Genomic DNA, 27,848 nt, shown 5'->3' on the forward strand with positions numbered 1-27,848 from the left:
GGCTAGAGAGACAGGGCCTCGGGGTGGAGCTGGCCAGACACGGGCAGTACCTGCCTCAGGAGGTGGGCAGGTGGAGAGGGAGAGCCGTGAGAGCCGCGGGGTCAAGGAGGCCTCTGGGCTATTCATTGGATGGCACTAATTCTGTGTCTAAAAATAATCCTGGACTTGGTGCAACTCTTCAGAATTTTCCAAGCTCCTCCAGACTCACAAAACCCATTTCGGCCTCCAGCGGCCTGGGAGGAAGTGAATTCCATCCATGTTTGACCACAGGGAACATCAAGTTCTAGAGCAAACTTGTGAAGGGCCCGTAGCTAGCTGGGGGTGGACCCCAGCCTGAAGCCCCGGTGTCTCTGGCTGTACGTTCAGCGCGGCCTCCTGTGGACCGACTTGGAGCCAAGGAGACGCTGGCTTTGCCGTCCAGACGCCCTGCCTGCAGGGCAGAAGGCTGCCTGGGAGAAGGGTTAGGACGGACGCAGGGAGGAGAGAAGCTCTGACGGGTCGGGGGTGCTGGGAGGGCGGGGCCTTGCTGGGGGTGGGGGTACTTTGGAGCCGGGCCCCGCGAAAGGAAGGGCGCGCCGAAGCAGAGAGATTGGGGCCTGGGCGTGGAGGCCGTCCAAACGCGGGGCATCTGTGAGTGAAGACAAGACAGTGGGAAGCAGATTGAGGCCCAGCCAGCTTGCAAAGCCTCGACTGTGCACCCTCAGCCTCCCCTGCAGAGCCAGGCTCGCCCTCTGAGCAGGAGAGAAGCCCACCGAGGAGGACCCTGTGGGCAGTCTCAGACCCCGAGGTCATGTGAGGGCAAACCGTGGCTGCACCAGCCCCCTGGCTGCACCCCAGGGGTCACCTCTCCCCTCCCAGCCCTGTCCCTCTCTGCCCTCTTTCTCCTGGCCAGACCTCCTGCCCCAACCCACTGTGATTCTCCCTTTAGCAGAAAGAAGAGAGAAACTTGCTTGTTAAGAGGGTAAAGTGACTGAGGAGAGGAAAACAATCAAAGGAAGAGAGGTGGTTGCCACGGAGACTCTAAAGTGGAAGCAGAAACTTTCAGGAGCAGGAGGGAGGAGGAAAGCAGACCTAGTAGCTGAGGGCCGGGGAAGGGGATGGCGGGGGCAGGCCTGGCCCAGGCTAGCCTGGAACGCCCCTCTGCCCAACACCCCCCAGCCAGCCGGGCAGTGCTGGGCTTGTGCGCCCGGGAGCAGGAGGGCCGCCCAGTTTCTCCCAAGTCTGCATGGGAGGTGCCTGGTACCAGAGTGAGGTAAGCATCTTGTGGCCTGAGAAGGAGCCTGCGTTGTGTGGCCACATCCCTGCATGGTTCAGAGCTGCCGGTTACACTTTGCCTGGAGGTGCCCAAGGGTTTTCTGCAGGTCTTTGCATGATGTCTCTTGCCACTGTCCTAACATGCAAAAGTGACGCAGCCCAGGACCGGACAGTTTACAAGGCACCTTCCCACGTGTTGCCTCATGCAAGTCCCGTGACAGTCCTGGGAGGACGGTACTCATATCCTACAGATGGGGGAGATGAGGCCCAGAGAGGTTAAGGGACTTTGCCCCAGTCACACAGCTGAGGACGCCCAGGGGTGGAATCACAACCCCTGAGCTGTTGGACCTTACAGCCCTGAGCTCTCCCTGCCTCTCTGCCACTTTGTGTTTTTGGTGGGTAGCTCTGGCTGGAGCTGTGTGCTCCCTGGAGCCTCTAGACCCTTCTCATCCCTCACTGCAGGAGCAATTCCTCCAGGGCACTGCCATTTTCTTCCCGAATAATCCCAGGGAAGTTGCTTCTTTCTGAGGCTTGATTTCCCCATCCATAAAATAGGCGTAATAGTACCTTCTGCTTCTAAAGTTTGTTGTGGGTGAGACAGTTCAAGTCAAGCACTGGGTATAGCACCAGCACAGAGGGTACCCTCAGAAATCTCCACTGGCTGTGTCTGAACCTAGCAAGCACCCAGTGGGGTAGGCAAGGCTGGGCTGCAGTCTACCTGTGTTTCAGAGAAGTTTCTTCATGTGTGAAGCGGGTCTCATGGGTTCCTGTCTTGCCTGGGGAGTCAGAGAGGGAGATTAAGATCATGGCTGTGGAGCCTCTAGAAACCACTGAGGCTGGTTGGGGGAAGCACCAGAGTCTCCTGCCCAGCCCTAAAACTGGCCACTAGGGTCCCAGTGGGCACCGGACATCTGAGCCTTCATTCTCGCTGCCGAGCTTCCCTGCCACAGGGAAGGAGGGAGTGGGGAGGAGTTGGGCCCCTGCCCAGTTAGCCCTGAGTGTGAGGCTCAGACCTGCTCAAGGTTTGGGTCTGAAAAGGAGCCCTGGGAATCCCTGGCGGCCCTGTGGGCCTGCTCCCGCATCGGAGCCAAGCCTTAGATTTCTCCAGGGAGAGGCCTGGCGAGCCAAATGCATTATTAAATGGCAGAAAGGCAGCACGCTGCACGTGAAAGATAATGGGGGAAATTTATTGAATGGGCTATAAATCACAGAATGAAAACACAAAACCTATGGGGAGGAGAATTAAGTCCTGAGCTGTGGCTTGTTTGGGGCGGGGCCGGAGGCCATGTGGCCCCATTTTGCTGTGAGCCCTGGCGCGTCATGGTACACTGAGGCCCAGAGGTCTGGGGGCTCCCACAACGATGACACCCTCATCCTCCCCTTGATTGACAGTGACCGTGTGTCAGAGCCGGCCGGGGCACTGGGGTTATGATGGTGAGCCAGGCAGACGGGACCTGACCCTCGGGGCAGCAGTGTGCCAGGAGAGACAGATGTGAGATGAATCATCAAAAAATAGATGTCATGGCACACTGCGATGGGCTCCCTGGAGGAAAGGTGCAGGGGCCTGCAGAAAATGACTCAGGAAGCAGTGAGTTTGGAGAGGGAAGGGGGATGCGTTCTCTGGAGAGGAAGAGTGAGTCCCCACTCTGAGTAGACCAGGTGGCTCAGGACAGCCCGGATGGGGGCAGGGGGGAAGGGGGAGCCGTGGGAGAGGTGAATGAGCCAGAAAGAGTGTCCAAAGGCCAGGAAGGCCAAGGTGGCTGGGAGAGAGGGCAGTTTTGAAAATGCTCACTCTGGCTGCTTTGTGGAAAATAGACTCAGGAGGGCCAGAGGGGATTTGGAGGGACCAGTTAGGGGCTGTGAGAGTCCCCAAAGCTAGAGGTGGCAGTGACCTGGATGCAGGTAGTGACGGTGAAGAGGAGAGGGGTGGACAGACTCAAGCTAGAATTTGGAGCTAGCAATAACCCACTTCACAGGGGGGCTGGGAGCCTGGGAAGCCTGCCCCATGTCCTGTGTCCTAGGAGTGGGAACGGCGGGAGCAAAGCCACGAAGGAGAGAAGTGGTGGGAGGCCGGGACCAGTGCGGCTGAGGAGGGGTAGGTGTAGGGAGTGCTGAGAGGTGAGGTCGGGGGGGGGCCTGGGGCAGCACCCACTGACCACCACCCCCCCCACACCGCCCGCTGGGACTGAAAGCCAAGGCCCTGGCCTTACTGCTGCAGGTCACCTCTTTTACAAATGGCTCTGTCTTCTTGGTGTCTGAAAAGGGGCTGGCAGGTGAATTACCTGAGGACAGGTAAGGGGAGACCATTTGTGGCAGCACAGGGTCATCATCAGGGGCCAAGCTGCGTGAGATCGAGTCCTGGCAGTTTTCTATGCCTGTAAAATGGGAGAGTAACAATGTCCACCTCTTAGGATTGCGATAAGGACTTGCTGAATTAATATGGCCCGGCAGAGAGTAAGTGACTATAATGGGGTTAATAACTGTGTCCTGTGTGACCTTAGGCAAGGCTCTCCCCTCTCTGGGCCTCGGTTTCTCCAGGCCGGTCTTTGCAAACACTTTGGGCGAAGGCTCTCTGATCTCATTATGCCGGCAGTATCCAGCTCCCGAGGACGGCCAAGCTGGCAGTGATGCCTCCGATAGGACTGCGTCCCGTCCAGCCTGTAAGAAGACACCAGGCCTATCGGGGCTGTAAGGGGATATTTTAATCAGCCCAGGACCCGTTGAGGTCAGAGGGCACAGAGACCAGGACAAAGGGGGCCAGTCAGGGCTGCTACCTGGCCTGAACTGACCTTCTGGGCCCCAGAATCTAGACCGCATTTGGGGGGCCCAGAGAGGGAGGTGGAAGCGGGGAGTTTCATCATGGGACGGGGCCAAACTAGCCTCTTTGCTGAGCCTCAGTTTGCCCGTCTGTACTGTGAGACTGGGAACACCTGCCTGCTTGCCACACACAGGTGCTGAGAAAGGCAAGAGGCTGCAGTTTGTAAAAGGCTGGTAACCCTGTCAGGGCCTAGACTCCCAGAAGCCTCCATATAGAGCCAGGGGCCCTGAGAGAGAGCAGTAGGTAGGCCAGTGTGGGCAGTGTGGGCCCAACCCCTGCTAGTTAAAATGCAGATTCCTGGGTTCTTCCCAGGCTAGGTAAACCAGACTCTCCCTGGTGGGCCTGGGCATCTGCATTTTTAATATGCTCCCCAGGGGACTGAAGTGCCTTGAAGTCTGAGAACTGAGGTTCTGCTCCACCCGCTTTGCACCGCTGGGAACGGGGCAGAGACAGGGTGGGCAAGGCTTGTCTAAGTCAGCAGACTGGGACCCTGTGCCAGGCCACTCTGGGGTCCTCGGGGGGCACATCCCCGGAGCCCTGGGAGTCCTAGGCTGGGCCTCCCCATGGTTGGTCCTGCCAGGGCCAAGAAGGCTTTTTCCCAGGGCTCTGCAGCCCAGCAGGGGGCAGCACCGGCCAGCATCTCCCGAGGGCTCCAGGCTGCTCTGTGGGCCTGGCCCGGTAGGGCCTGGAAGGAGCCCACCATAGGGCTTGAGTGGGAAGGCAGGTCTGTACATGCACAGGAGGCCGTGTAAGGGGGTGGGTACGAGAGAGGGGGCACCAGGAGGACACAAGAGACATGAAGTCAGAGAGAGCAGGCCCAGAAAATTCTGAAGCTGCCTTGCAATTTCCTGGGGCAGAGGCTACAGGGCGAGAGAAGGCCGAGGTGTCAGAGGAGCTGTGTTAAGGGCTCTGTAACCCAGGCTGCTTCCCTAGGGCTCTCAATGGGACCGGGATCAACTCAGAGCCCCTTCCCATGTCCTCTGGGCTTTCTAATAAAGGCCAGCCAGAGGTCAACCCTCCACCCCCAAACCCTGGTATTTTAGCCAGCAGGGATGTGGGGTGGGGCTGAAGCCCAGACTCTGGCGCCAACTCTCCTGCTGGCTCCTCCTTACTTGTGCCTGGAACAGTTTCATTTGCTGCTGGAAACTGAGGGAGTAGCTGGGGGTGTCTGGGTTACCCTGGGCAGGTCACAAGCCCTCTGAGCCGTGAGTAGACAGTAGGATGACCACTAGATCCCTAAAGGTCTCCTGCAAGTCCTAGTTGTGGGAAGGCATCTTCACTTTCAGACTTTCTGAGGACAGGGAGCCAGTTCAGTAGTGAGCTCCCTGTCATCCAGGGTATGCCAGATGAGGCTGGATGAATTTTGCCTCCTCTTAGGCCTTTGCCTGTGGTCCTGAACCGTCCCCACCCCACACTGTGCTAATCATTAATTACCAGGAGAGCCCCACCTGGGGAAAGGGGCAAGTCCCTAACCATAGGGGGAACAGGGGCTGATATCCAGGATGACCCTGAACTTGTTTTCCTTGGCCCCAAACTTTCAGCTACTTCCTGTTTGAGCAGGCACAAAAATTCTAGAGCCCCAGCCCTTCCTCCTCCCCAGTGGTGGAATTTCCAGACAAAATGGTGTTCCTAGGATGGGGGCAGGGCTGGCATTGTTCTCACTCTCAAGGGGAGTTGAGGGGTGACAGTTGCAGAAGCTACATTTAATTCTCACCTACACAGCCTCAGGATGCCAGCTATGGGCTGGGTGGGATCTCCAGGAAAAGCCAGTAAGTGCGAGAACCATGGCACTGGCATAGCCTGCCCCTCCTCTAACACCTGCTGTGGCTCCCGTGTGTGTTCCGGACTGGGCACAGAAGCTCTGAGTGTCAGTGCCCAAGGGTCCTGAAAGACCACCCAGGCAACTCCATTTTCTAGGAGGGGAAGCTGGGCCTATGAACAGGAGGGGACTTGCTCAAAGGCACACAGCAAAGCAAAGGCATTTATTCATCCATTCATTTCTTCTGTGCCAGCTCTTGCATAGAGTCAGGACTTACATCCTGACCTCCCGACCAGCCCCAGGCTGCTGCTTGAAAGTAAACTCTGTAGCTCGTTGTCCACATGTCACATGGAGAAAACCCAGGCCCAGAGAGGTGAAGTCCCTTGCCCCTGGTTCCCTTCTTTAAAAAAAGAAGGGGGGCTTTGAGCCCAGCTCCCTTCATTCACCTCATTCATCAAATGTTTATTTTTTTTTTTATTTTTTATTGTTTTTAAATTTATTTATTTATTTATGGCTGTGTTGGGTCTTCGTTTCTGTGCGAGGGCTTTCTCTAGTTGCGGCAAGTGGGGGCCACTCTTCATCGTGGTGTGCGGGCCTCTCATTATCGCGGCCTCTCTTGTTGCGGAGCACAGGCTCCAGACGCGCAGGCTCAGTAGTTGTGGCTCACGGGCCTAGTTGCTCCGCGGCACGTGGGATCTTCCCAGACCAGGGCGCGAACCCGTGTCCCCTGCATCGGCAGGCAGATTCCCAACCACTGCGCCACCAGGGAAGCCCCTCATCAAATGTTTATTGAGCGCTGCTGTGCACAGTAGGGACATGCCTGGGACAGAACTAACAAGGCCCCTGCCCTCATTAAAGTTTGGGGGAAGACAATTAGTGAACAGCCGAATGCACAGATAAGATAGTTTCAGGAAGCGATAAGTAGAAGAAAATAAAACAAGGCAGTGGGATAGGGTGTGGGGATTGGGGCAGAGGTACGTGAGATAAGGTGGCCGGGGAGGCCTTTGAGGATGTGATATTTGAGCTGAGTCCTGAATGGCAGGAAGGAGCTGACATCTGAAGGTCTGGGCTAAGTGTGTGAGGTAGAAGAACAGAATATGCAGAGGCCCTGAGGTGGGGCCATGTGTGTCACCTTCAAGGATTAGAAGGGTATCCAGTCTCATCTAGAACCATCTTAGCCAGTGGTTCCTCAAGAAACCTGCTAGGAAACTCTGAATGCTCTCACTGTAGTTCATGGGCATCTAGCCTAGCCCCACCCCTGCAGGCCTGCCTCGTGGAGCCAGCCTCTCCTTTCAGTTGCAGAGTGAGGATCAGAGAGGCCTGTGACTTATTCAAAGTCACGCAGCCACACAGCAGCAGAGCTAGGCCTGGAGCCCTGATCCTCTGCCTCCTTGGCCAGGGTTCCCTCCTTACCACTTTACTTCTCCCCTTTGGAGGGGCTGTCTGGGCCTTACCCCTACTTGGACCTATCTCCCCATCTCTTCTCCCTGATCCCATCCTTACGTACCCCATATAGCCTGCTCCCCAGTCCCCCTCCTCGTCCTGTGTTCCAGCCTCACAGTTCTATATGCTGCCCCCAGTATATGCCTTGCTGGTTTCCATCTTTGGGTCTTTGCTCATGCTGCCTGCTCCTCCTCTGCTCTCTACTCAGTCAATTCCTACTTAGCCTTCTAGCTCAGTACCAATGACTCTTCCTCCAGGCAGTCTTCCAGGATTTTTCCCTCTTCCAAATTCCCTCAGTGCTGACTCCAGGTGAGATGCACTCAGCCACTTTTCCGAAACACTGCCACTATCTCTCCCAGTCAGTCTTACTGAGAGCCTGCTCTGGGCCAGTAACTGTGCTGACCAGCTCTGGCTGTTCTGCTCAGGGAGCCCACAGATTGGTGAGAAAATAAATAGCATGGAGGGGCAGATGTGAGCCAGTTTGTCCACAGGGCTTTGATTCACTATGCTATTTGACCTTCCACAACCTCACAAAGTTTAAGTATCATCAAGCCCACTCCATAGTTGAGGAAACAGAGGCACAGAGAGGTAAAGGTACTAAGCTGAGGTCACGCAGCCAAGAAGTGCTGATTCCTCACTCCAAATCCCATACTCTTTCAGCTCCCTTCCAAGATGGAAGCTTCTTAGGAGCTGGCTACTGGGCTGGTTCATCTGTCCTCTTCAGTGGGATCTGCAGGGGTGGAGCGAGACCCCTCCCCCCAGAACCCAGGCCAGTGCCAGCCACGATGTGGTTCACAGATGACCAGGCGGGTCTGCCTGGGAAGGGAGGGGGCTCTCTAACCTCACACTGGGACCATATGCCACCCCCTCCTGTCGCCCAGTGGGTATGGAGCTGTCTGGCTCCATCAGCTGGAAGGGGAGGAAGGAGGCTGGAGACCTGGAGCCTCGGCCCCAGGCTGGGCTGGGAGAAAGAGGAGCTGTGGGCCCACCTGGAGCTTGGCAGCGTTTCTGGGTCAGGGCAGGAGAGGAAGTACGCAGAGAGAGTCGCTCCAGGCCAGGCCATCTGGGCTGAAATGCCGGCTGCTAGGGTGGGGGTAAGAAGGGGGGTCTGGGGCTCAGCCTGGAGAGTGGATCCCTGCCTCTCCCAGCCACAGGATTGGAGCCCCGAGCTTTGGAGCAGTGGGAGTGGAAGGCTGGACACCTGTGGCCAGAACGCATCAGGCATCTGGGAGGGGTGGTCCAGGTAATTGAGAGGGAAAGGGGGTCTTGGCAGCTCTGTTTAAGTCCCGAGGTGGACTGACCCCCAACTCTCATGTGTGACCTCGGGGGGAGTCCCTCCCTCCCATGGCCTCACTGCCCCATCTGCGGGGAGTGACCGTGCTCCAGCCTGACTGCTGGGGTGGGAGGGGCAATCAGAACCTCCATGTTTGGAGAATTGATGCCAGATCCCGGCTTGCGATGAATTAGGCAGGCTCCTCTGGCCAAGTGGCTGTCCTATCGGGCCCCAGCTTCCCTGGTTCCATCACCTGCTCTGAAGCTTCCTTCTAAACCTGACCTTCCAGGATTTTAATGACAGGCTGTTGTCATGTATGAGGGAGATATATCCTCTTCTCTGGGCTTCTGGAGGGCAGGAGGTGGTGGTTTGGGACTGGAGGAAGTTTCTAGATCCTGATGGGATCCATGGAGGTGAGTTGGGCAGAGATAACTCGTCTTTATTTAACATGTGAAACCTCAGGCCCAGAGATGTCAAGGGCTTTCTTTGAGTTACACAGTGCCCAAAGAAACAATGACCCCACCCACTGGCCTTCCACCCTATTAGAGCCCTGCCTCTCCCAAGGGTTCACCCTCAGCCCAGTTTTGGGTGACTTGATTTCAAAAAAACACTCACATTCCCCGAGGCTCTGTCTGTGTGTGTTCCAATGTCCACGCTTGATTGCTTCCTTCGTTCTGCCTGTGTTAAGAGGGGCAGGGCCATCTAAGCCCGGGATCATCGCGGCCCTGAGTGGGCCATTTTCTGTGAAGGATGTCGTTAAATTTGTTGATGGCTTTAGGAAGTCCAGGGGCTGGTGGAGGTGGTGGACACCTGGCTGGGCCTCGAGCACTCGAGCTTGACCTCTCGGGCTTGTCTCCACCTTCCGCCGTGTCGGAGATCCCCCGCTCCAGCCTGCCCCATCTGAATGAAGGTCCTATACGTGGTCCAGCCTCATTCCCGGATGAACAGTGGACACAGGAAGCCGTCATTGCCTGCCAGACAGGCCACCTCCCATGGCAGAGGCCCATAACCTTAACCGTGAATGTCCCCCGCAGCACTCCCACCCACACCCTGCCCAGGGCTCCAGCGACTCAAAGCTTGAGACCAGCCTGGGAGGCGGATGTGTGCAGCGCTGCCTAGCCGGGGACTTCCCCTGGTCGCCACTGCCCAGCCTCGTCCCGACAGGAAACCTGACAGGTCTGAGCCCTCCAGACACCCATTGTGTGGAGCCTGGTGGGCTCCAGTGTTTCCCCTGTCAGGACTCCATCCCTTCTCGTCTCCTCCTGTTCCTTGTCCAAGCTGGCTTTTAAGGAAAGTTCCAGGCTGTTGCCCCTCCTCCATGTCTGCATTAAGTCCTGCTCAATCTTAAGACCTTTGCTCTTTCCAGCCTGCCTGAGTTCAAATCCTGACTCCTAGTGCAAGCGGTATGACCTTAGGGAAATTCCTCACCCTCCCTGTGCCCCCAATATTTTCTGTAAAATGAAGGTGGTGACCATCTGCCTCATAAGTTAAATGAGATAATGTGCATAGATAATGCAGACAGTAAACGCTGAATACAGTTCATTGCTATTAAATCCAAACTTCACCCTCTGACAGCCTTTTCGAGGCCAAACTTGTAACCTTCCTATGTTAGAGGTCTTGGACTCTGTGGTCCCCTCCAGGCGTGAGCATCTCTCCTCCCTGAGTGGAGTCTTGTGTTAGATAATGTTCATTATTGCTGTTGCTGTTGTTTTCCTCCTGCACAAAAATGGCCCTTCTGGAAAGGTCAGGCCCTTCTGCTTTGCGCGAAGCTGAAGAAATGGGTGATCTGACTTTACACTGGAGGAAACACTGTCCTGGATGGGCAATTTAAGGCTTTTCAAGGGTAATTCTGACTATATGCTTTTTTTGCTCCTTCCTCACTGACTGTAAACCTAACAGATGTGAGACTGCACTGGGCTGGTCCTCTCCCTGCATCTGACCCCTCCTGACCCAGCCCTGGCCTGGCCTCTGGCTTACCTGGACTTCCAGCCCAACAGGGTGTAATTCTCCTCCAGACCTCTGGATGCCAATGGTCCTCTGCCTGCAGGGAAATTCTTTGGGTCCATCCCTCTCTGGTCTTCTCCTGTGTCCTCATTGTTCAAACCTAACTGGTGGGGTGTGGCGGGGATGGGGGGTGTCTCTGTTGGGGGCTTAGGCTTCTTTAAAGAGGTGATGTTTGAGCTGGGTCCTGAGGGATAAGGAGGAGTTCACCAGGTGGGTGCAGAAGGAAGAGCCTCATGGCAGCCACCTGGCCACCAGGGCAGAGGCTGGAGCCTTAGGGGGCTGAGAGCAGATAGATCAGGGTGCATGGAGTGGGTAGGGGTGCAGAGGGGCTCGCTGCTTGTGACAGAGTTTGGTCCTTTTCGGTACTCTGGGAGTTCAACTTTGGGGGCTTTTGAGGGACACTGAAGGTGGTGGTGGGGTCAGGTGGGATCTGATTTAGCTAGTCCCCAGCCCCCTGCCTGGTACTTGCTCAACAGGCATATTTCCAGGCCCCATCCAGACCCACTGAATCAAGAGTCTTGGAGGAACCCCAGAAATATGCATGTTTAATGAGCTGGGGCCATTTGGAGGCTGAGGGGCATGGAGACTACAGCCTTGATCCTCACACAAAGCATCATGTAGGGGAGGTGGGAGCTGGGCCTATTCAGGAGACCCTCTGGAGGCAAAACTGAGGTGGGAGAACAAGACCACTGATGGGACTACCCTCCCTGCAGGACCCGGGGCTCACAGGTTGGCAGGGCCTGGCCCTTGAAGGCGTCTGTTGCAGGAAGTGGTCGGGGTGGGGTGGGGGACATTTTCAGGTGCCCCTCCTCCAGCCTGGGCAGCCTCCGGAAGGGGGGCTGCTTCTGTTTGAAGGGAGGAGGCCACGGGGCAGCGGGAGGAGGTGGGTGGCTTGCTCCACAGCGGGATTGATTCCAGATGCTCTGCTGCGTGTGCAGGGAGCAGCCTTTGTCTGCCTGCCCATCCCAGGGGTCCTGGACCTCCTCTCCTACCTCCCACCCTGTCCCTTTCCTACTCAGTCCTCCAGCTGGTACCGTGGAGATGTTCAGCTTGGGTGGGTGGCAATGCCCACCCCATCCGAAGGCCAGAAATGCAAAAGCTTCTTCCTCTTCATTAGCTGACCCTCCCTCCACAAGGCAGATAGGTTAGGAGTCTGTAACTTCTCCTTGTAGGCAGGGAAACCGAGGCACAGAGAACGACTTGAGAAGCCCAAGCATAAACAGAGTCTATGCCAGACCTCTGGAACTCAACTGTGTTTACAGATGAGATGCTGAGGTCCTGGCTGCTTTCCCTTCCCTCTACACACACTCACCTAAATCTGCTAGTTGGGGGCCTCAGGCTAAGACCACTTGTCCCAGCCTTAATCAGCTTGATCACTTGATCAGTGTCTTGTCTCCTTCATGGAAGGCTAGGACCTGGCCAATCAGGGAGTTCCTGCTTTGGGGAGGAAACTGGGCCAGGTGAAGTCCAGGCCCTGGAACAGGATTCTTGTCCCCACCCTGAGCTGGACTTCCTGGGAGTCCTCCTCCCCCCAAAACTGGTGGGCCTGGCTTCGGAGGTTATTCTTTCTGGAAGTGCCAAGGTGTGGGTAGGTGGCTGCGGGAGCCCCAGCTGAATGGGGAGGCTCTGCGCTGGGTTCTTGTGTCCTGGAGGAGGCTCGCTAAGAGGGCCCACAGCTTGCCTCTGGATGGAGGAATTGGGTGCTACTTTTCCCAGGGGCCTCTGCACTTGTAAAAGAGGCTCCTGGTAATGTCTGCTACTGAAAATGAGCCAGAGCAATGCTTAACCCAAAGGAGGCTAATGGGGTCCTTGCAGGCCCTGTGGTTTTCCATCTTCCCCAGGGACTGGCCAGAGCTCTGGGGAGAGGGGCCAGGGGAGTTGATAGCTTCTGACAACCCAGACTGGGTTTGGAGGAGCAATACCCCTCCTGCCCCTCCCCCCTAGTCCTGGGAAGGCGCCTGGCTTCCAGCTGTGATCCAGGCTTCTGACCTGGGGGCCCTCCCCTCTGGCTGAGGGAGCAAGGGAGGGGGTCCCCTTTGTGAGGTGCAAAACCTGGTCTGGATTCTTGCCGACTGCCCCGCCCCCTCCAGGGCCGCACCTTTTCAGCTGTGCTGGAGGAGGACATCTAGACTCCTTCAGGACCCACACGTGACTCTCCCACCAACACATCCTTAAGACTACTTGTCAGAGCCCTGGCTAAGACCCTTTGCCTCTGCCGCTGAGGCAAGTCAGACCTCCTGTCAGGGCCTCAGTTTCCCCTTCTGTACTTGAAGGGATGGAACTGAGGTAGGTGGTTGTCAGAATAATTTAAAAAATAAATGCTGCTGCAGAGGCTGGCGGGTAGAGAGAGGTACCGCAGCCAATGGCCAGGGTGGTCAGGGAAGGCTGGAGGAGGTGGGCTCTAGAACAACAGACTTTGGCCAGGCAGAGAAAAGTCAGTAGGAGGCCAGTCCCTGCTGGGAGTAGAGTAAAGAGGAGTGAGAAGTAGTGGGAGAAGTGGAGGTGAGGCTGGGAGTTAGTTTGATTGAGGATACATCGCTGGAGTCTCAAATACCAAAGAAGATTCTCTGGACTTGTGGCTTTTGGACTCTGGGAGCCATGGATGGTTCTTGAGCTGGGGGAGTGCGTGACTCGGAGAAAGCTTTCAGCAGGATGCAATAGAGGGAGCTGGCACCCTCCCTTCTGTAGCCTCGGTTTCCTCTCCCTACAGAGGGGTAGGGATAGTTCTGCCCTGCCCGCAGTCCTGCTAGAACTGCTGTAAATGCCCAGCGGGAGGGAGACCTCACAGCACCTGAGGTGTTTCATTTGGAGAAGGGTTTAGATCAAAGAGGCAAAAAGTTCTGATTTGGCGAAGACCCGAGGGATACATAGGTGTTCATTATGTTCTCTCTACTTTTTCTGTGCTTGACATATACACCCTAGTTGTAAATATATAAAAGTAATACGCGTATCAAACGGGACGATTTTTTAAAGAACAGGCGAGTATCCTTCGTGAAAGAGAAGTCTTTCTATCTGCCGGGGCGGGGGGCATGCTGGACGGTGTGTTTGCGGATCGACACTCAGCCCAGTGAGCTTGGGGCAGAAACCGGCCCTGCGGCACCGGCCTCATTCGGACCCTAATCGAGGGTTCCCGGTTCGGAAGCACGGTGCCCTCCTGGTCGCCTTGCCTGCGCCCTGCCCAGTGCCAGGGAGCGCCCACACGCGGGTGTGCACTGTCTATACCCGCCGGCGGGGTGGGACGCCGCGTGCGCCCAGAGGTCGGGCTTTCAGGCGCGGGGGGGAGGGCGGTGACCGTCCTGGGGACCTGCCTGGGGTCCCGGGCACTCCGGCCCGCCTGGCCTCGCCGACTCCAGGCCGGGATTTCTCCCGCACTGACTTTCCGGGCCCGTGCCAGTCCGGCCTCCCGGTCCCCGGCCCCCGCGGCGGGGCCGGCTGCTCCGGGGAGGGCGGGAGCAGGAGGAGGAGTTTGCGCGACTTTGTGGGGCAGCCTTGGCCTCGGCGGCGGCCGCAGCGGCACGCGGGAGAACGCGAGGACGCCCGCCGGGCCGGCCGGAGCGGGCGATGGGGCCCGTGTGAGCGCGCCCAGGCCCGGCCCGGTGCCCGGCGGGCGGCAGCATGTCCGCGGGCGGCGCCAGGAAGAGCACCGGGAGGCCCTCCTACTACTACCGGCTGCTGAGGCGGCCCCGGCTGCAGCGACAGAGGAGCCGCTCCCGCAGCCGGACCCGGCCCGCCAGGGGTAGGCGCCACCCCGACCCCTGACCCCAGGCCCTCCCTAGCGCCGGATCACCGCCTGATGCCCTGGGAGGCCCGGGACCCTGGGTCCTCCTGCTGTCTGTTTACCCCGGACCCTCTCAGCCGCCCCTTCGGGTTGCCCGGAACTGTGTCTGCTTGTTTCCCACTCCCCCAGCTTCTCCTCACCCTCCACCCTGGTGGGGAAACTGAGGCTCCGGTGTCTCCTCTTGCCAAGGGCAGGCAAAGGGGAGATCGCAGTTCAGCTTCTTTCTTCCACCTCTCAGTTTTGACCACCGTGCCTCAGTTTACTCAGCAGCGGGGGGGATCATCATCCTGAGCGATCTGGCTTTCCTCCCCTTGCCCGCACTGCCCTGGCCGCTCAGCTTACCTCCCCCCAACTCCCTCTTCGCTCCTCTGGGACTTAAGTGGACTCCCCCGCCTCTTGGGTGGAGGGACACGTGGGTGGACCTCAGGGGGTCCTATCCCAGGGGTCCTTGGCTCCACAGGAGTGGTGGCGGGTAACATCTGTCCAGGACGTCTCTGAGTGGGTGGGCGCCACCTCCTTTGAAATGAGTTTCTCTCTTTTCAAGGCCAGGAGGCAGGACCCGGAGGGGGAGGTGCAAGCAGCATTTTCTTTTTCCAGTAACACGATCCTCAGCTGGAAAGGCGTGTGATCCAGGGGGCTGGGTGGGGGCCGGGACTTCCTTCCATTTCTGGGTAGGAGGTGGGGGGAGGCCCCCTGGAAGGAGGAGGGCTTCGAAGGGGCCCTGGGGAGGCTGGAGTCCTTGGCAAAGGCTCAGGCCCACTGAGGTGTCCGTGGGTGGGAGGGAGGAGGGGGCTTGGGAGCACCTAGTGGGCACCTGGGCTGAGTTTACACCATCAGGTTATCTTGGGAATCTGGAAGGCTGGCCCGGTGCCCAGCCTGACCCAGAGGGGTTTGAGCAAATCTGTGCTTGGAATCTGGTCAAATACCCACCCCTCCGGGCACTGGTTGTGTGGCCTGGGCCCTGTAGTTGCCCCTGAACCTCAGTTTTTCTCATCAGTATGAGGATAAGTGAGGCAGGCAGGCAGTATACGTTCATTTGCTTCTCCCAGAATGGGGAAGACTTTTCCCACAGTCAGGGCTGAACAACAATGTACAGGGCTTCCTCAGGAAGTGGTGAGTTCCTGAAGTAGTGAGTTCCCTGTGCGTGGGAGGGTTCAAGCTGAGGTTGGGAATGCACACATGTGTGTGCTGGGAGTTCAGTCTTTAAGGGTCTCCCAAGGCCTATGATCTCCTCCCCCTTGCCTTCCTTGAAAAGGCCTCTGGCTACTACCTCCCTCCAGGCTTGGCCTGGGCGATCAGAGATCTGGGCTCAAGCACTGTGACTTTGGGCAAGTCTTTTCCCTTTTCTGAGTCTCAGTTTCTTGAGCTGTAAAAGGGGGCTAGTAGTATTGATACATGGAAGATTCCGTGAGGAAATGGGTTCAGGTTGTGAGAAATGGGAGCTGTACAGATGGCCAGTTAAGCTCAGGTCACCATGAGTCCTCCTGTACCCACCCCACCCCTGCTCGATGCCCTGTGTGACCTTTCCTTCACTCTTCACCTCAGCCCAGCTCCATCCCTGCGGGCACAGAGAGGACCAGAAGTCCCCCTCCTGCTCAGCTGACTGGGCCAGAGACAATCAATACATGTCTGGCCATCGCCTGAGCCCCAGCTCCCAGGCTCGCCTGTGCAGGAGTCACTGCTTTGTGTCCCAGCCTCGAAGGAGCACACAGCCTTCAGGGAGAGGGGAGGAGACTGTCCCTGAACAGAAGTTACATCTGGGGAAATCAGGGAGAGCTTCACAGAGTAGGTGACATTTGGACTGGGTCTCACCAGATGGGTAGAGTTTCCTTTGGCAGAGGGAGTGGTTGAATCAAATCAGAGTTCAAGCCCCCACTCTGCACAAAGCCATCCTTTGGCCAGTTACCTCTCCAAGCCTCAGTGGCCTTGTCTGGTAAATGGGGGTGGTGATGGCAGGGTTGTTTAAAGACCGAGGGCAAAGGCATGGAAAGCTGCAAGCCCACGCTGCCTGGGACTCGGGCCACAGTTGAGTGTGAGCTATGGATGTCCTTACTCTGGACAGAGCAGCAGTTGTGCAAAGACATGGAGTTGGAAAACCTGTTGGGTGTGTGGGCAGAGTTCATCCCGGGATGGCGGAGGGCCTGGGTTGGTGGAGGGGAATAGCAGGGAGCAGTAGTTTGGGCCTGATAAAGGCCCTTGAGTGATGGGGAGTCATGGGTGGGGGCTGGGAGCTGCCTGGCAGGGTGAGAGGTGGAGGTACTCGGGTTGGGGGCAGCTAGAGCATCACTGACCTCCCTCCACTAAACTCCCAGATCCCTGACTCTGCCTCCACGCTGCCTCTCCTCCTGAGGGCAGCACACCCCCACCCCCAGGTGGTAACTCATGCTGGGGGAGCCACCCCGAGGCCTTGAGCTCGTCCTTTCTGACCTCATGCCTCAGTCTCCCCATCTGCAGCGGGGCTTGGTCCCATGAGGGTGACATCATCAGATCCCCAAGGAGGCAGTGGTACCCAGCATCCCAGCCCTGATTGGGCCCTTGCTCCACACCCATTCTGGCCTCTGCCATGAGCAAGGAAGGACAACGACCGAGAACGCAGGCGTGTGTTTGTTCAGAAACAGGAAAGTGCAGGGAAGAGTTGGCTGGTGGTGGGGACGCACAGCTGGCCCAGCCAGGGAAAGGGTTGTGACCAGACTGCCACCTCTGAGGAAGCTCCCTGCCCACCACCCCTACTGTCCCTCTGGGGTGGTGGGAGGGGGCTCGCTGCAGACTCGAGACTAAGACTGTCCCTGGTGGGGCCGCCAGTGAGGGACAGTGTCTGCAGTCCCCCAGGTGTGACCAAAGCAGGGCAGTAAGCAAGCCTCTTCCCTCCTCTGCGCCCTGAGTTCTCCATCTGAAGAATGGGCAGAGTGAATCTGTTGTTGGTAGAGGGGGGCACGCAGTTTGATGATGGCCAGAGGCAGGGTGGAAACAGTGACTTTTGCACGGCAAGGGTCATCTGGCCGTTTTGCGTTGTGCCTTGTGACCCTGAGTCTGCTTGAAGGCTGGGCGTGGCCCATGAATTTGAGGGGGTCCTGCCCCCCAAAAGTGTGTCACCAGCCAGGGTACCTCCCCACCTACCCCCACCAAGGTCAAGAAAAGCTTTGTCTGTCTGTCTGACCTACCTGTACCCCCAGGGCTGCTGGGGAAATACAAGTTTTCTTCTTGCCCTGGATAAAGTCCACCCATTCATTCAACTAGCAAACACATCTTGAGCACCTACTATGTGCTGGGCATGGGGGCACATGGGGATGAATTGCATAGGCTCCCAGCTCTTGACAAGCCCCCAGTTGGTTGGGGAGGCTGGCTTGTTGAGCTGCCCTGGGGCACAGAGCCCTTTTGGGGGTACAGGGCAGTGGATAGTGGGAAACGGACTCTAGTCCCAGCTCGATCATGAGCTGGTTGTGTGATTCTGGCACATCCCAGGGCCTCAGTTTCCCCATCTGTCAATTGGGGCTAATCCTGTCCTGCTGCCTCACATGTTGGGAGACCTCTTGGAATGCCCATCCCTGTACTCAGGGGAGGTTTTGATTCTTTTCTTCGTGTCTTCACCTGAGTTTTTCCTGGGGTCCAGGCACATGCCAGGCCCTGCCTGGGCGCTGCAGACTTGGCCTATGTTTTCTCCTTAGAGGGTCAGTTCCTTCTCCACGCCCACACATACCCCATTGCATGGCCCTGTGTCATGGCTGCTGTGTGGTCCCACTCCCCTCCACCTGGGTGTCTTTCCTTCCGAGGTATGCTGGAGTCTGTGTGAGGGGCCTCAGGAGGGAGCTCCCAGGAGCTCTCCAGCATCCCCTGAGGAATCTCCCGGGCAGGAGGTGCCCAGGAGGACTAGGGCTGACCTCCTGAGGTGGGGGTCACCTCCCAGGACTTCGAAGTTGGCAGCTGAGTGATCCAACCCCTGATGTCCAGAGGGGGGGACACTGAGGCACAGAGAGGCCACCTTCACAGAATGGGGTATGGAACCCAGGGCTCTGGCCCCCAGGAAGATGGCAACATGGTTGGGGAGGGTGCTGGTTTGCCACGGCTGCTTCCTAACTGTGAGCGATGGCTAGGGAAGGGCCTGGGTGCCACCGTAGGGAAGGGCGGGTGCTGGGACCTCTCCATGGGGACCCTGGCTTTAGGGAGACCTGCTGAAAGTTCCCTGGGCAGCAGCTTGGGCCCCAGGGGCTGGACAAGCCTGAGAACAGCCCTGAGGGCAGGGGCTGGTTGTACCTTGTTCCCCCCCGGTCTTTAAATGTCCTTCCAAGGGCCCAAGGCTGAGACCTCTGAAGTTGTACATACACTTTTTTTCTGCCTTGTTTCCTCCTTTGTTCCTACTGAGACACCATCCCTCCTTTGGGGATTGGCTCCGGCTTCTCCAGACCTTTACATAAGTCAGGTAGTGGGAACTTCACTCCTTCTCACGACGTGTAATAAAGTTCAAATGACTTCTGTTTGCCGAATGCCTGCTCAGTGTTGGCAGTGAGCTTAACTCTGTATTTGCCTTATTTAATGCTCTGTATTTGCCTTATTTAATGCTCACAACAACGCTGGAGATGGATACTGGCATCATTCTCATTTTAGAGGTGAGGAAACTGTGTCCCAGAGAGCGGGAGCCTTGTCCAACGTCACGCAGCTCAGAAACGCCCAGCTCTGCCCCACTCCACATCTTGGGCTTGTGAACGCACCACCTCGCTATCCCGTGGGCAGGCGGATCCTTCTGAGGTTAGGCCTTGGCTTTGATAAAAGGCCACCTTCTCCTTCTATCTGATTTGCACAGTCAGCAGCTCTACTGAGTGTTCACAGCCATCCGCTTCCACAGTCCTGACCATAATTCAGGAGGGTGGCAGGGGAATGACCCCACTGGCATCTGAGGTGGGGAGGGTCCATCCTCCTCGTTGGGCCCTCTGTGTGCCTGGGATGACTCAGGCCATCCCCCTCAGGCCCAGGCTCTCCCCCAGTCCCCACCCTTGTATCCTGCCCCCATTCATGCCTACCAGCCATGTCCTTTCCCTGGGCAGGTCACAGGTCTTACAGACTCAGCCCTGTTTTTCCACCAAGTTCCTTTGTGCTGAGGGTTCAGCATCCCGTGTTGTGAGGTCCCTGGAGACGAGCAGACAGCTTGAGGCCCACTTCCCGGAGCTGTGTAGGTCCTTGAGGGAGGCCAGAGGCCCAAGTTCATCTGCTGGAATGTCAGCTTCTTGGTCTTTGTGTTTCTGGCGTGTCCTCATCACCTTTAATAACAAGGAAGGTAATTGCTTCCTTTTACCCAGCTGACCGTGTGCCAGTCCCTGTGTCAAGAGCTTCACCTGACTATCTCGTATCTCCTTTTACCTTTCCAACCCTCCTAGGAGGTAGGGGTCATTACCATCACTTCCCTTTGCTAGGTGAGGAAACTGAGCTCAGGGTGTGGAGGAAGAGGCAAGGTTCGACCCAAGACCACCGGACTCCCAAGTTCACGCTTAGAAGCACGCTTCAAAGGGTCAGGTCTGGAGCTCTGATTCCTGGGCGCTCTTTCTCTGCCCTATTGCGTTCTGTACTTCCTGAAACCTGGTGGCACAAGGACAGGCCCGGAGCCTGCTTTGCTCAGCTGCTGATGGGGGAGGTTGGAGGGATCGACCTGTGTGGCCCTGGGAGCTAACTGTTCCCCTTGACAATTGGAGAAACTGAAGCCCAGAGAGCCAAGGCCACTTTCCCGAGGTATGTAAAGACGTTAAGGAGAGATCCAGATCTGGAATCCACAGCGCTTTGCATCCTATTTTGGTGTTGATTTTGTTTGTTGCTTTTCCTAATGTTAGCCCAGATCGGGACACTGAGGCAGCTGGGCTCCTTGCTGGGTCTTCCTGGTGGGAGGGAATAAGGGTTGAATTCCTGTGTAACTTGATACAAATGTGCTCACATCCCCGACCACATACGTGTTTTGCTTCGAAATGACACACAGCCTCTTGACTATTTTTAAAAGAAAAGAAATGGCTGTGATATTTCCCCTGCACCTTCCTCTCGAGGCCACTTGGTTAAATGTCAGGAAAGGGAGAGTATTTCCTGGTCAGGAACATTAGGAGCTTGCTGGGAGCTGAAGTTTTGTTTTCTGTTAAGTAGGTGTTTGGGGAATCGGTTCCCAGCCCTCCCCCGCCCCCCACCCGCCATTCCCTGGGAAGGTTGTGTTTGACAGTTGCTGGGAGGAGGGATTTGAGAGGGAACAGCGGAGATGCCCGCGCGTGGAGTGGCAGGGTGGTTATTTTTAGCCATCCCGATCCAGTAGAGGCATTTCAGCGTTTGTTCAATATTTAATTATCCATCTGAAATTGGCCCACGTGGCCTTGAGTTTGGAAGTGGCTGTCTGTGCTGTGATTTCCTCTGATTGCATAAATAAGGAAGTGAGGGGAAGCGCAATAGCCCTCCAAATAATACTAATACAAAAATAAAAAGAGTAGACTCGGTACTCAGAAAAGACAGGCTTGGTTTCACAGTCTAGACAGACTGCCTGTACATTAGCAGGAAAGATGAGGCCGTGAGGGCGCCTAGCACGCCCTTGGAAATGCAGCCCCTTGGAAATGCAGCCGTGCTTGGTCTGTGAATCCCAGACTCCACCGCTGCCTGGGTTTTATTTGGGATGGGTTTTCCCCGCCTCCACCAGGTTCCTGTGTTGACTTTGACAGCTGCCAGGTACCCGAGAGGAGGTTTGGGGATTTTGCTTTTGGAAGTCTTGTTAGCTTTTATTTCCCTCCTCTCTTCTCCCTGACAGACAGGAGAGCACTGTTGGCATCTGGGCTGTGTTATTTCTCTTTTCTTGGCCCTTTAGGGGTGATGTGTTGACACGGCTGTGAAATGGAAAAGGCAGAGCACAGGGAGGAAGAGATGGCTGCTGTCAGGCTCTGCCCGCTCCCCTAAAGCCTCTGGTGGATGAGGGAGCAGAGGGGCGGGGAAGAGAGTGGGGCCTGAGGGAGCCAGGCCGCCAGGGATGGGGCTCCTTTTGGTGTCCTGCTTGGCTTGGGAGACTGTAGAACTTGGGTTTAAAGGTTGGAAACCAGTAAATTGGCAATCTGGGATAGTCTTCGGGAAAAGTGGTTTTCTATCCATTTATCCCTCTATCCTGGGGACTGAGTTTGGGTCAGGTGTGTGGCCAGGGTGGGAGTCCTTCTGACTGCACCATAAATGCTGGTGACCTCAGGCAAGTCACTAAACATCTCTGGGCTCAGAAGCACTTTGAACAAGTAGATGTGAAACAACATAGGGTATCATTATAGGCGGGGTGAGTTGTCATTATCTGTTCATCCAAAGCCTGAGGGGTTAATTGCAGCTCTATTAGGGCTGATCTAGAAATAAAATGTGATACTTGTGGGGATCGGAGCCATCCAGATGGCTCCTTGGCATTCCCTTCCCCCAGAGGCTGCTACAAGTGTCACTTGTACTTGTTCAGAGCAGCAGAGCTTTAGTGAGCCACCTACTGTTTGCAAGCCTTGTGCCAGGGGCTGCCGTGGAGGATACAGTCAGCCCCCACCCCCAGGGAGCCGGGCTTATGGGGAAGGTAGTCCTGTAAGCGGGTTGGCAGATGGTGTGACTGGAAGGGTAGGCAGGGCCTTGGATGGTGAGCCATGAGGTTGGAACTCCCCCTGGCAGGCCACACGGAATCAAAGGGAGAATTTTGAAAATAACAGTCATTATAATAGCACCGACTTCCATTTTTTGAGCACTTAACACAGTGTAGGCGCCCTTCTAAGTCCTTTACGTGCATCATTTCATTAAGTCCTCATTCTCAAAGATAATCGTATCAGCTCCATTTTGCAGATGAGAAAACTGAGGCTCAGGCTGGTTAATTGACCTCCTCAGCGTCACCCAGCTACTGAGTGGCAGAGTTCAGGATGTTTCACTCTCACTGTACTTACCAGAACTGCAATTTAGGAAAATGATTTTAAGCAACCAGCAAGCTAGACTGATGTGGTCCGGGGAGCAGGGAGAGTGGGTATCAGTTATCACAGGTGACTGTGTTGGCCATCCTGGTGCAAGAGGCAATGGGTTTGAGCGGGGAGAGAGAGAGGTCAGGGGTCATCCTCACAGCGAGAGGGGTGGGAGCTGGTGGTGGGATAGGCCCAGGCAAGTGGGGAGGGTCTGGGGTGAGGGGGCAGCAGAGCTGTGGGCATGGCTGACAGGCCTGCTCTGACTCTTGATGCTGCAGGGGCGGGAGGGGGGCACCAGACTGGGCAGGGGTTGCCTTTGGGGAGTAGCTTCAGGAAAGTGGTGGAAAGGTACTAGAGGCTGCAGGAGGTCAAATGGTTGAGGGGTGAGGGTGGCGGGCAGAACTGGACATTGCTGGAGAAGCTGGGTGGCTGTGGAGGTCTGAGGGAAGCCTGCGTTTCCCATTAACTGTCTGTGTGGTCACTGTTCCGCCTGGTGTCTAGGAAGCTGTTCAAAGCTGCATGTTAGCAGCAAGCAGGTTGGGGCCCTGAGGGCCCTTCCCCAGCAGCAGCGGCAGCCTCTGAGCCCTCCTGGGACAGGACCTTGGGCTTCAGAAAACTAGGGATGCAGCCCTCCGGTCCCACCCCCAGAGGGAGAGCCATCTGCAGAGGGAGGGGCCAGTTTAAGGAGTGGGGAGCCCGGGGGCTGGGAGCTGGGGAGGCCCTTCATGGGGATGTTACGGAAGAGGCTCCTGGGTCACTGGTGGTCCCCAGGGGAGACCACCAACTATGGGCCAAATCACTCCATCTCCTCTTTTTTTTAAAGAATATAATGTTTATGTTAGTGTTTTTCCCCGTCTCCCCCAACCCCTAGGATTACAAAAGTAATAAAGTAATAAATATCCATTATGCAAGAGAGAAAATAAAAAAATCACCTTTAATTCTAGCACCCAGTGATAAGCTCTGGGAGCATGTGGAGGGTGATTTCCAGGCTTTTTCCCTTCTTGAATTTTTTGAAAATTCTAAAATATTTGAAAGTATAAAAAGTGTAGAAAATAACATTGCAGACACCCAGGTACTCACCTCTCAGATTTAGCAAGTGTTAACATTGCCATGATTGATTCTCTTTTCTTCTTCTTTTCTTTTTCTTTTTCTTAGAAATAAAACGATTCAGGTATAGCAGGGGGTCGGCAAAGTACAGCTCAGGCCAAATCCCACCTGTTTTCATATAGCCCACCGCCTGTTTTTGTATGACCTGCGAGCTAAGAATAGCATTTACATTTTTCAAGGGTTGAAACAAAAATCAAAAGAGGAATAGTGTTTTATAACATGAAAGTGATCGGAAATTCAAATTTTCCGTGTCCATAAGTAAAGTTTATTGGAACACAGCCCCACTTATTCATATTGTCTGTGGCTGTTTACATGTTACCTTGACAGGGTTAAGTAGTTGAGACAAACCTAGAATATTTGCTCTCTGGCCCTTTATGAAAAAAATGTGCTGACCCCTGAGATATAGCTAAAGCCTCCTACGCTCTCCCCAGGGATAACCAGCCTCCTGCAGGCGGTGCATGTCCTGCCCACGTGTGCTTTTACGCTTTTACTACATTTGCAAATGCTTCAAAATGTGTAGTATTGCATTGTGGGTTTCAAAAATGGATACAGAGAAATTGCACACGGTGGAGAAGAGCAAAGGCATGTCTCCACGCTGGGACGTCCTTATATCCTGAATTCCAGCAGTACAGATAAATGCCAGCTCTCTGCCGGGCCTGGAATAGACCCTGGGGCTACAGAATCACAGGAGAAAACTCAGGAGTAAAAATGGAGAAGGTGACACTTCAGGCTAAATTTCCTAGAAATCCTCAGAAAGCAAAGGAGCAAGAAGAGACTCAGGGAAGAGAGAACCCTTCAGGCCAGGTAATTAATCCTTGGAGTGACCGGGAAACCCAGAGTTTTTGGAAGACTGGGGATTCTTTGAAAGTGACGTGTATGTCAGGATGAGGAATAGGAAGTATGGATGGTCAAAGGCAATTGTTTGCTTTTTAAAGATTAAAAAAAAAATTTTGGCTGCGTTGGGTCTTCGTTGCTGCACGTGGGCTTTCTCTATTTGCGGCGAACGGGGGCTACTCTTTGTTGTGGTGCGCGGGCTTCGCATTGCGGTCGCTTCTCTTTGCTGCGGAGCATAGGCTCTAGGCGTGCGGGCTCAGTAGTTGTGGCTCGCGGGGTCTAGAGCGCAGGCTCAGTAGTTGTGGCGCACGGGCTTAGTTGCTCCGCGGCATGTGGGATCTTCCCAGACCAGGGCTCGAACCCGTGTCCTCTGCATTGGCAGGCGGATTCTAAACCACTGCGCCACCAGGAAAGTCCCAAAGGCAATTGTTAAGGGACTCAAGTAGAGGGGCTTAGAGAAGAGCTGGTGACAGTGTCTATAGATGCTGAAAGTTTGCAACACTTACGCGGGACTGTTATTCATGAGGCCAACCGGGGACTAAGGGGTGAACACTTGTGCTGTCCTTTGGGGAGGCCCTACCCAGAATCCTGAGACATAGCTGGGAGGCACATCTTCTCAGCGCTTCCCTCCCACCTTCTGAGAACCAGGAGCCTGACCCCTCCACGTCCCCTCTGAGGAGTTCTTGTGCCCCCACCAAATGCTCTACGTTGAGGATTCCCAGGGCGGGGAGGTGCCCTGGACGCCAGCCCTCCACAGTCATTTCCATGCCTCTCTCCCAGCAGACCCCACCCCCGAAACAGTGGGCAACCTCCATTGACTCTGAACCACATCCTGAACTTAAAGACAACTTGAACTCTGATCCTGATTCCTTTTGAGAGATAGCAGGTTATCGCAGTTCCATAGGTTCAAGACTTCTTCCCTTCCCCACACCCAACATCAGGGGACCAAAACATGCAGTCGAATGAGGCATCTCTTATCTCTTTCTGCCATGTAGCGGGGCTGGGATGGCACCTGGAGATGTAGAGAGAGGCCAAGGGCAGGGAGGACACTCAGCCTTCCGGGGTACTTGGGACCTGTTATCCTCTCACTTATCTCTCCATGGAGGCGCTTTCCCATCCTGGGGCAGCCCTTCGATTCAGAGCTCGCCAGGCTCGAATCCTGCCTTCTGCATTTCTTAGCCGTGTGGTCATGGTCCTTTCAGTTGATGTTTCTGAACTTCAGTTTCTTCCTGTTAAAGTTGGAGCTGATGTTTCCTACTTTAAGAGTCAGCTTGAGGATAAATATACACATACGGTGCAGTCCCTGTCTCTCTTAGATCTGTTTCTCCACATTTCCTGGTGGTCCATTTTTATTACATACAAATATCCAGTTGTTCTGCTGCTAAATTTGTTGAAAAAACTATCTTTTCCACCACCAATTTATCTTTGTACTTTTTTCGAAAAATCAATTGACCACATATATGTGGGACTATTTCTGGACTCTTTATTCTGTTCCATTGATCTATATGTCTATCCTTTTGCTAATATCACACTATCTTGGTTACTTCAGTTACATTTCAAGACTATAAAGTATGTCTTGAAACCAAGTAATATAAGTCCCCCAAACTGTTTCTGCTTTCTCCAGATTGGTTGGCTCTTTTAGGTCCTTTGCTTTGCCATCTAAATGTAAAATTGAGCCTGTCAGTGTCTTTAAAACGCCTGTAGGATTTTGACTAGAATTGCATTGAATCTATAGATCAGTTTGGGGAGAAATGCCATATTAACGAGACTGAGTCTTCCCAATCCTTCAAAGTGGTGTATCTTTCTATTTATTTAGATTTTCTTTAATGTCTCTCAGCAATATTTTTAAAGTTATTAGCCTTGTACTTGTTTTGTTAAATTTATTCCTAAGTATTTTTGATACTCTTTGTTAATAACTATGAAGGGTGGAGATTTTACCCAACTTGCTGACTAGCAACCTAGCCTGGTAGAGTTTCCCGGGTGCTGGCAGAAGACACAAGACTCGTGGGTCAGAGACAAAGGACTCTATGACTCATGGCTGGTAGCATGAACTTCATGTTTGCATCAATTTTCTTTCCCTCCAAGTTCCCAGGGCAGTCACAGGTGTTTTTGTAGAACGTAAAACAATCTGCTCTTTTGTTTTGTCAAATTATAGCTTCATGTTCCTTATAGGACCTAATGTACAATCTATGCGTCAACTGTTCCTCAAGCTAAAAATTACACAAAGAGCTGAAATTCAGTTTGCTTTAGTATTAAATCATTAAATTAGAAACTTGGAGATTATTTATTTATTTATTGAAGTATAGTTGATTTACAATGTTCTGTTAGTTTCTGCTGTACAGCAAAGTGATTCAGTTATACATATATATTTATTCTTTTTCATATTCTTTTCCATTATGGTTTATCGCAGGATATTGAACTTAGTTCCCTGTGCTATACAGTAGGACCTTGTTATTTAGAGATAATTTAAAATTTGAATTCCAAACTGTCAAATACAGAAAGGTAAAGAGAGTTTTAAAGTTATATATAAAAAATCAGTATGTACACACTTAAAACTTTATGCCTATTTTAAGTTGTTGGAAAACTATAAGACTGTTGTATAGCCACGTTGTTCTAATTTAATAGTACCCTTGTTTCTAAGGAAAACAGAGCAACTTCTACACAGTCTATTATGCTTTTATAAACTGTTTAAAGGTATTTTCCCTTGTCATTTTTTAAAATAAAGTGCTAATTCCAGCTCTCACACCGAAAAAAAAATAATATAGTTTTTGAACAAACACTAAGTCTTGAGGTGGAATTTTGGGGTAAAAAGAAATCATTTATATTTTCTGAATGAAATGACAAATAGAGTGAATTTAATTCTATACCTGAATATTTAGGGTTTGATAATCATGGAGTGCTGTTGTTGGAGCTTATATACCCTAAAGAAGTTTTAGTAATGTATTTAGTATCTATACTAAGGATAAATACACAGTGTGCGGAGTGACTATCAAAAGATAAATATTCTCTATGTACAGATTTGAAAACATCTCTAAACTACATTATAAAATAACCGAGAAAGGTACCATATACTTCCGTGGTTTTCAAACTCTTTTACATATGTTGATTGATAACAAGTGCATTGTGGAGAAAGAAAGAAGTTTACATTATATAGGGTCATGAATATTATGTTTCCAAAAGGAAGCTTTTCTCCTTTTAAGGCAGCCATCGATTTGGAAAAGGGACCTTGAGAGTCCACAGTCCTGGATCAGCCAATGGTGTGATGTCACTGCCCCTCCATTTTTACTAGAATAAGTTGAACCTTGATCAGTGGGTGTATTGGCTTCCTATTGCTACTGGAACAAACTACTGCAAATTTAGTGTCTTAGAACACACAGACTTCTTATCGTATAGTTCTCAGGGTCAGAAGTCTGAAATCAGTTTCTCTGGGTTACAACCAAGGTGTCGGCAGGACTGCAATCCCCCTGGGGGCTCTAGGGGAGAATCAGTTTCCTTGCCTCTTGCAGCTTCTAGAAGCTGCCTTGACCCATGGCCCCACCTCACTCCCACCTCTGCTTCCATCACCACATCGCCTTCCCTGTCTTCTCTGATGCTCCTGTCTCTCTCTTATAAGGACTCTTGTGATTACATTGGGCCCTCCCAGGTCATCTAAAATAATCTCC

General features: G+C 54.0%; 1 protein-coding gene across 14 annotated transcripts in view; it reads left to right on the forward strand.

The window, feature by feature from the left end:
* Positions 1-27,848, forward strand: part of DAB2IP (DAB2 interacting protein) — a 194,198-nt gene that overhangs the window by 53,574 nt on the left and 112,776 nt on the right. For 7 of the 14 annotated variants that reach the window (XR_014247501.1, XM_082402222.1, XM_082402211.1 and 4 more), the window contains exon 1: positions 14,050-14,287. The exons of 6 other annotated variants lie outside the window; for them this stretch is intronic. Coding sequence is in view for 7 of the 8 variants with exons in the window: in XM_082402222.1 (XP_082258348.1) it covers positions 14,167-14,287 (121 nt within the window). In the remaining variant the exon portion in view is untranslated. Of the gene's footprint in view, positions 1-14,048; positions 14,288-27,848 lie in introns of those variants that run through there. One more of the 14 variants, XM_082402216.1, reaches the window with a different exon arrangement.

This window comes from Balaenoptera borealis (genome assembly GCF_965194805.1).
Source record: "Balaenoptera borealis genome assembly, chromosome: 8".
Taxonomy (NCBI): Eukaryota; Metazoa; Chordata; class Mammalia; order Artiodactyla; family Balaenopteridae; genus Balaenoptera; species Balaenoptera borealis.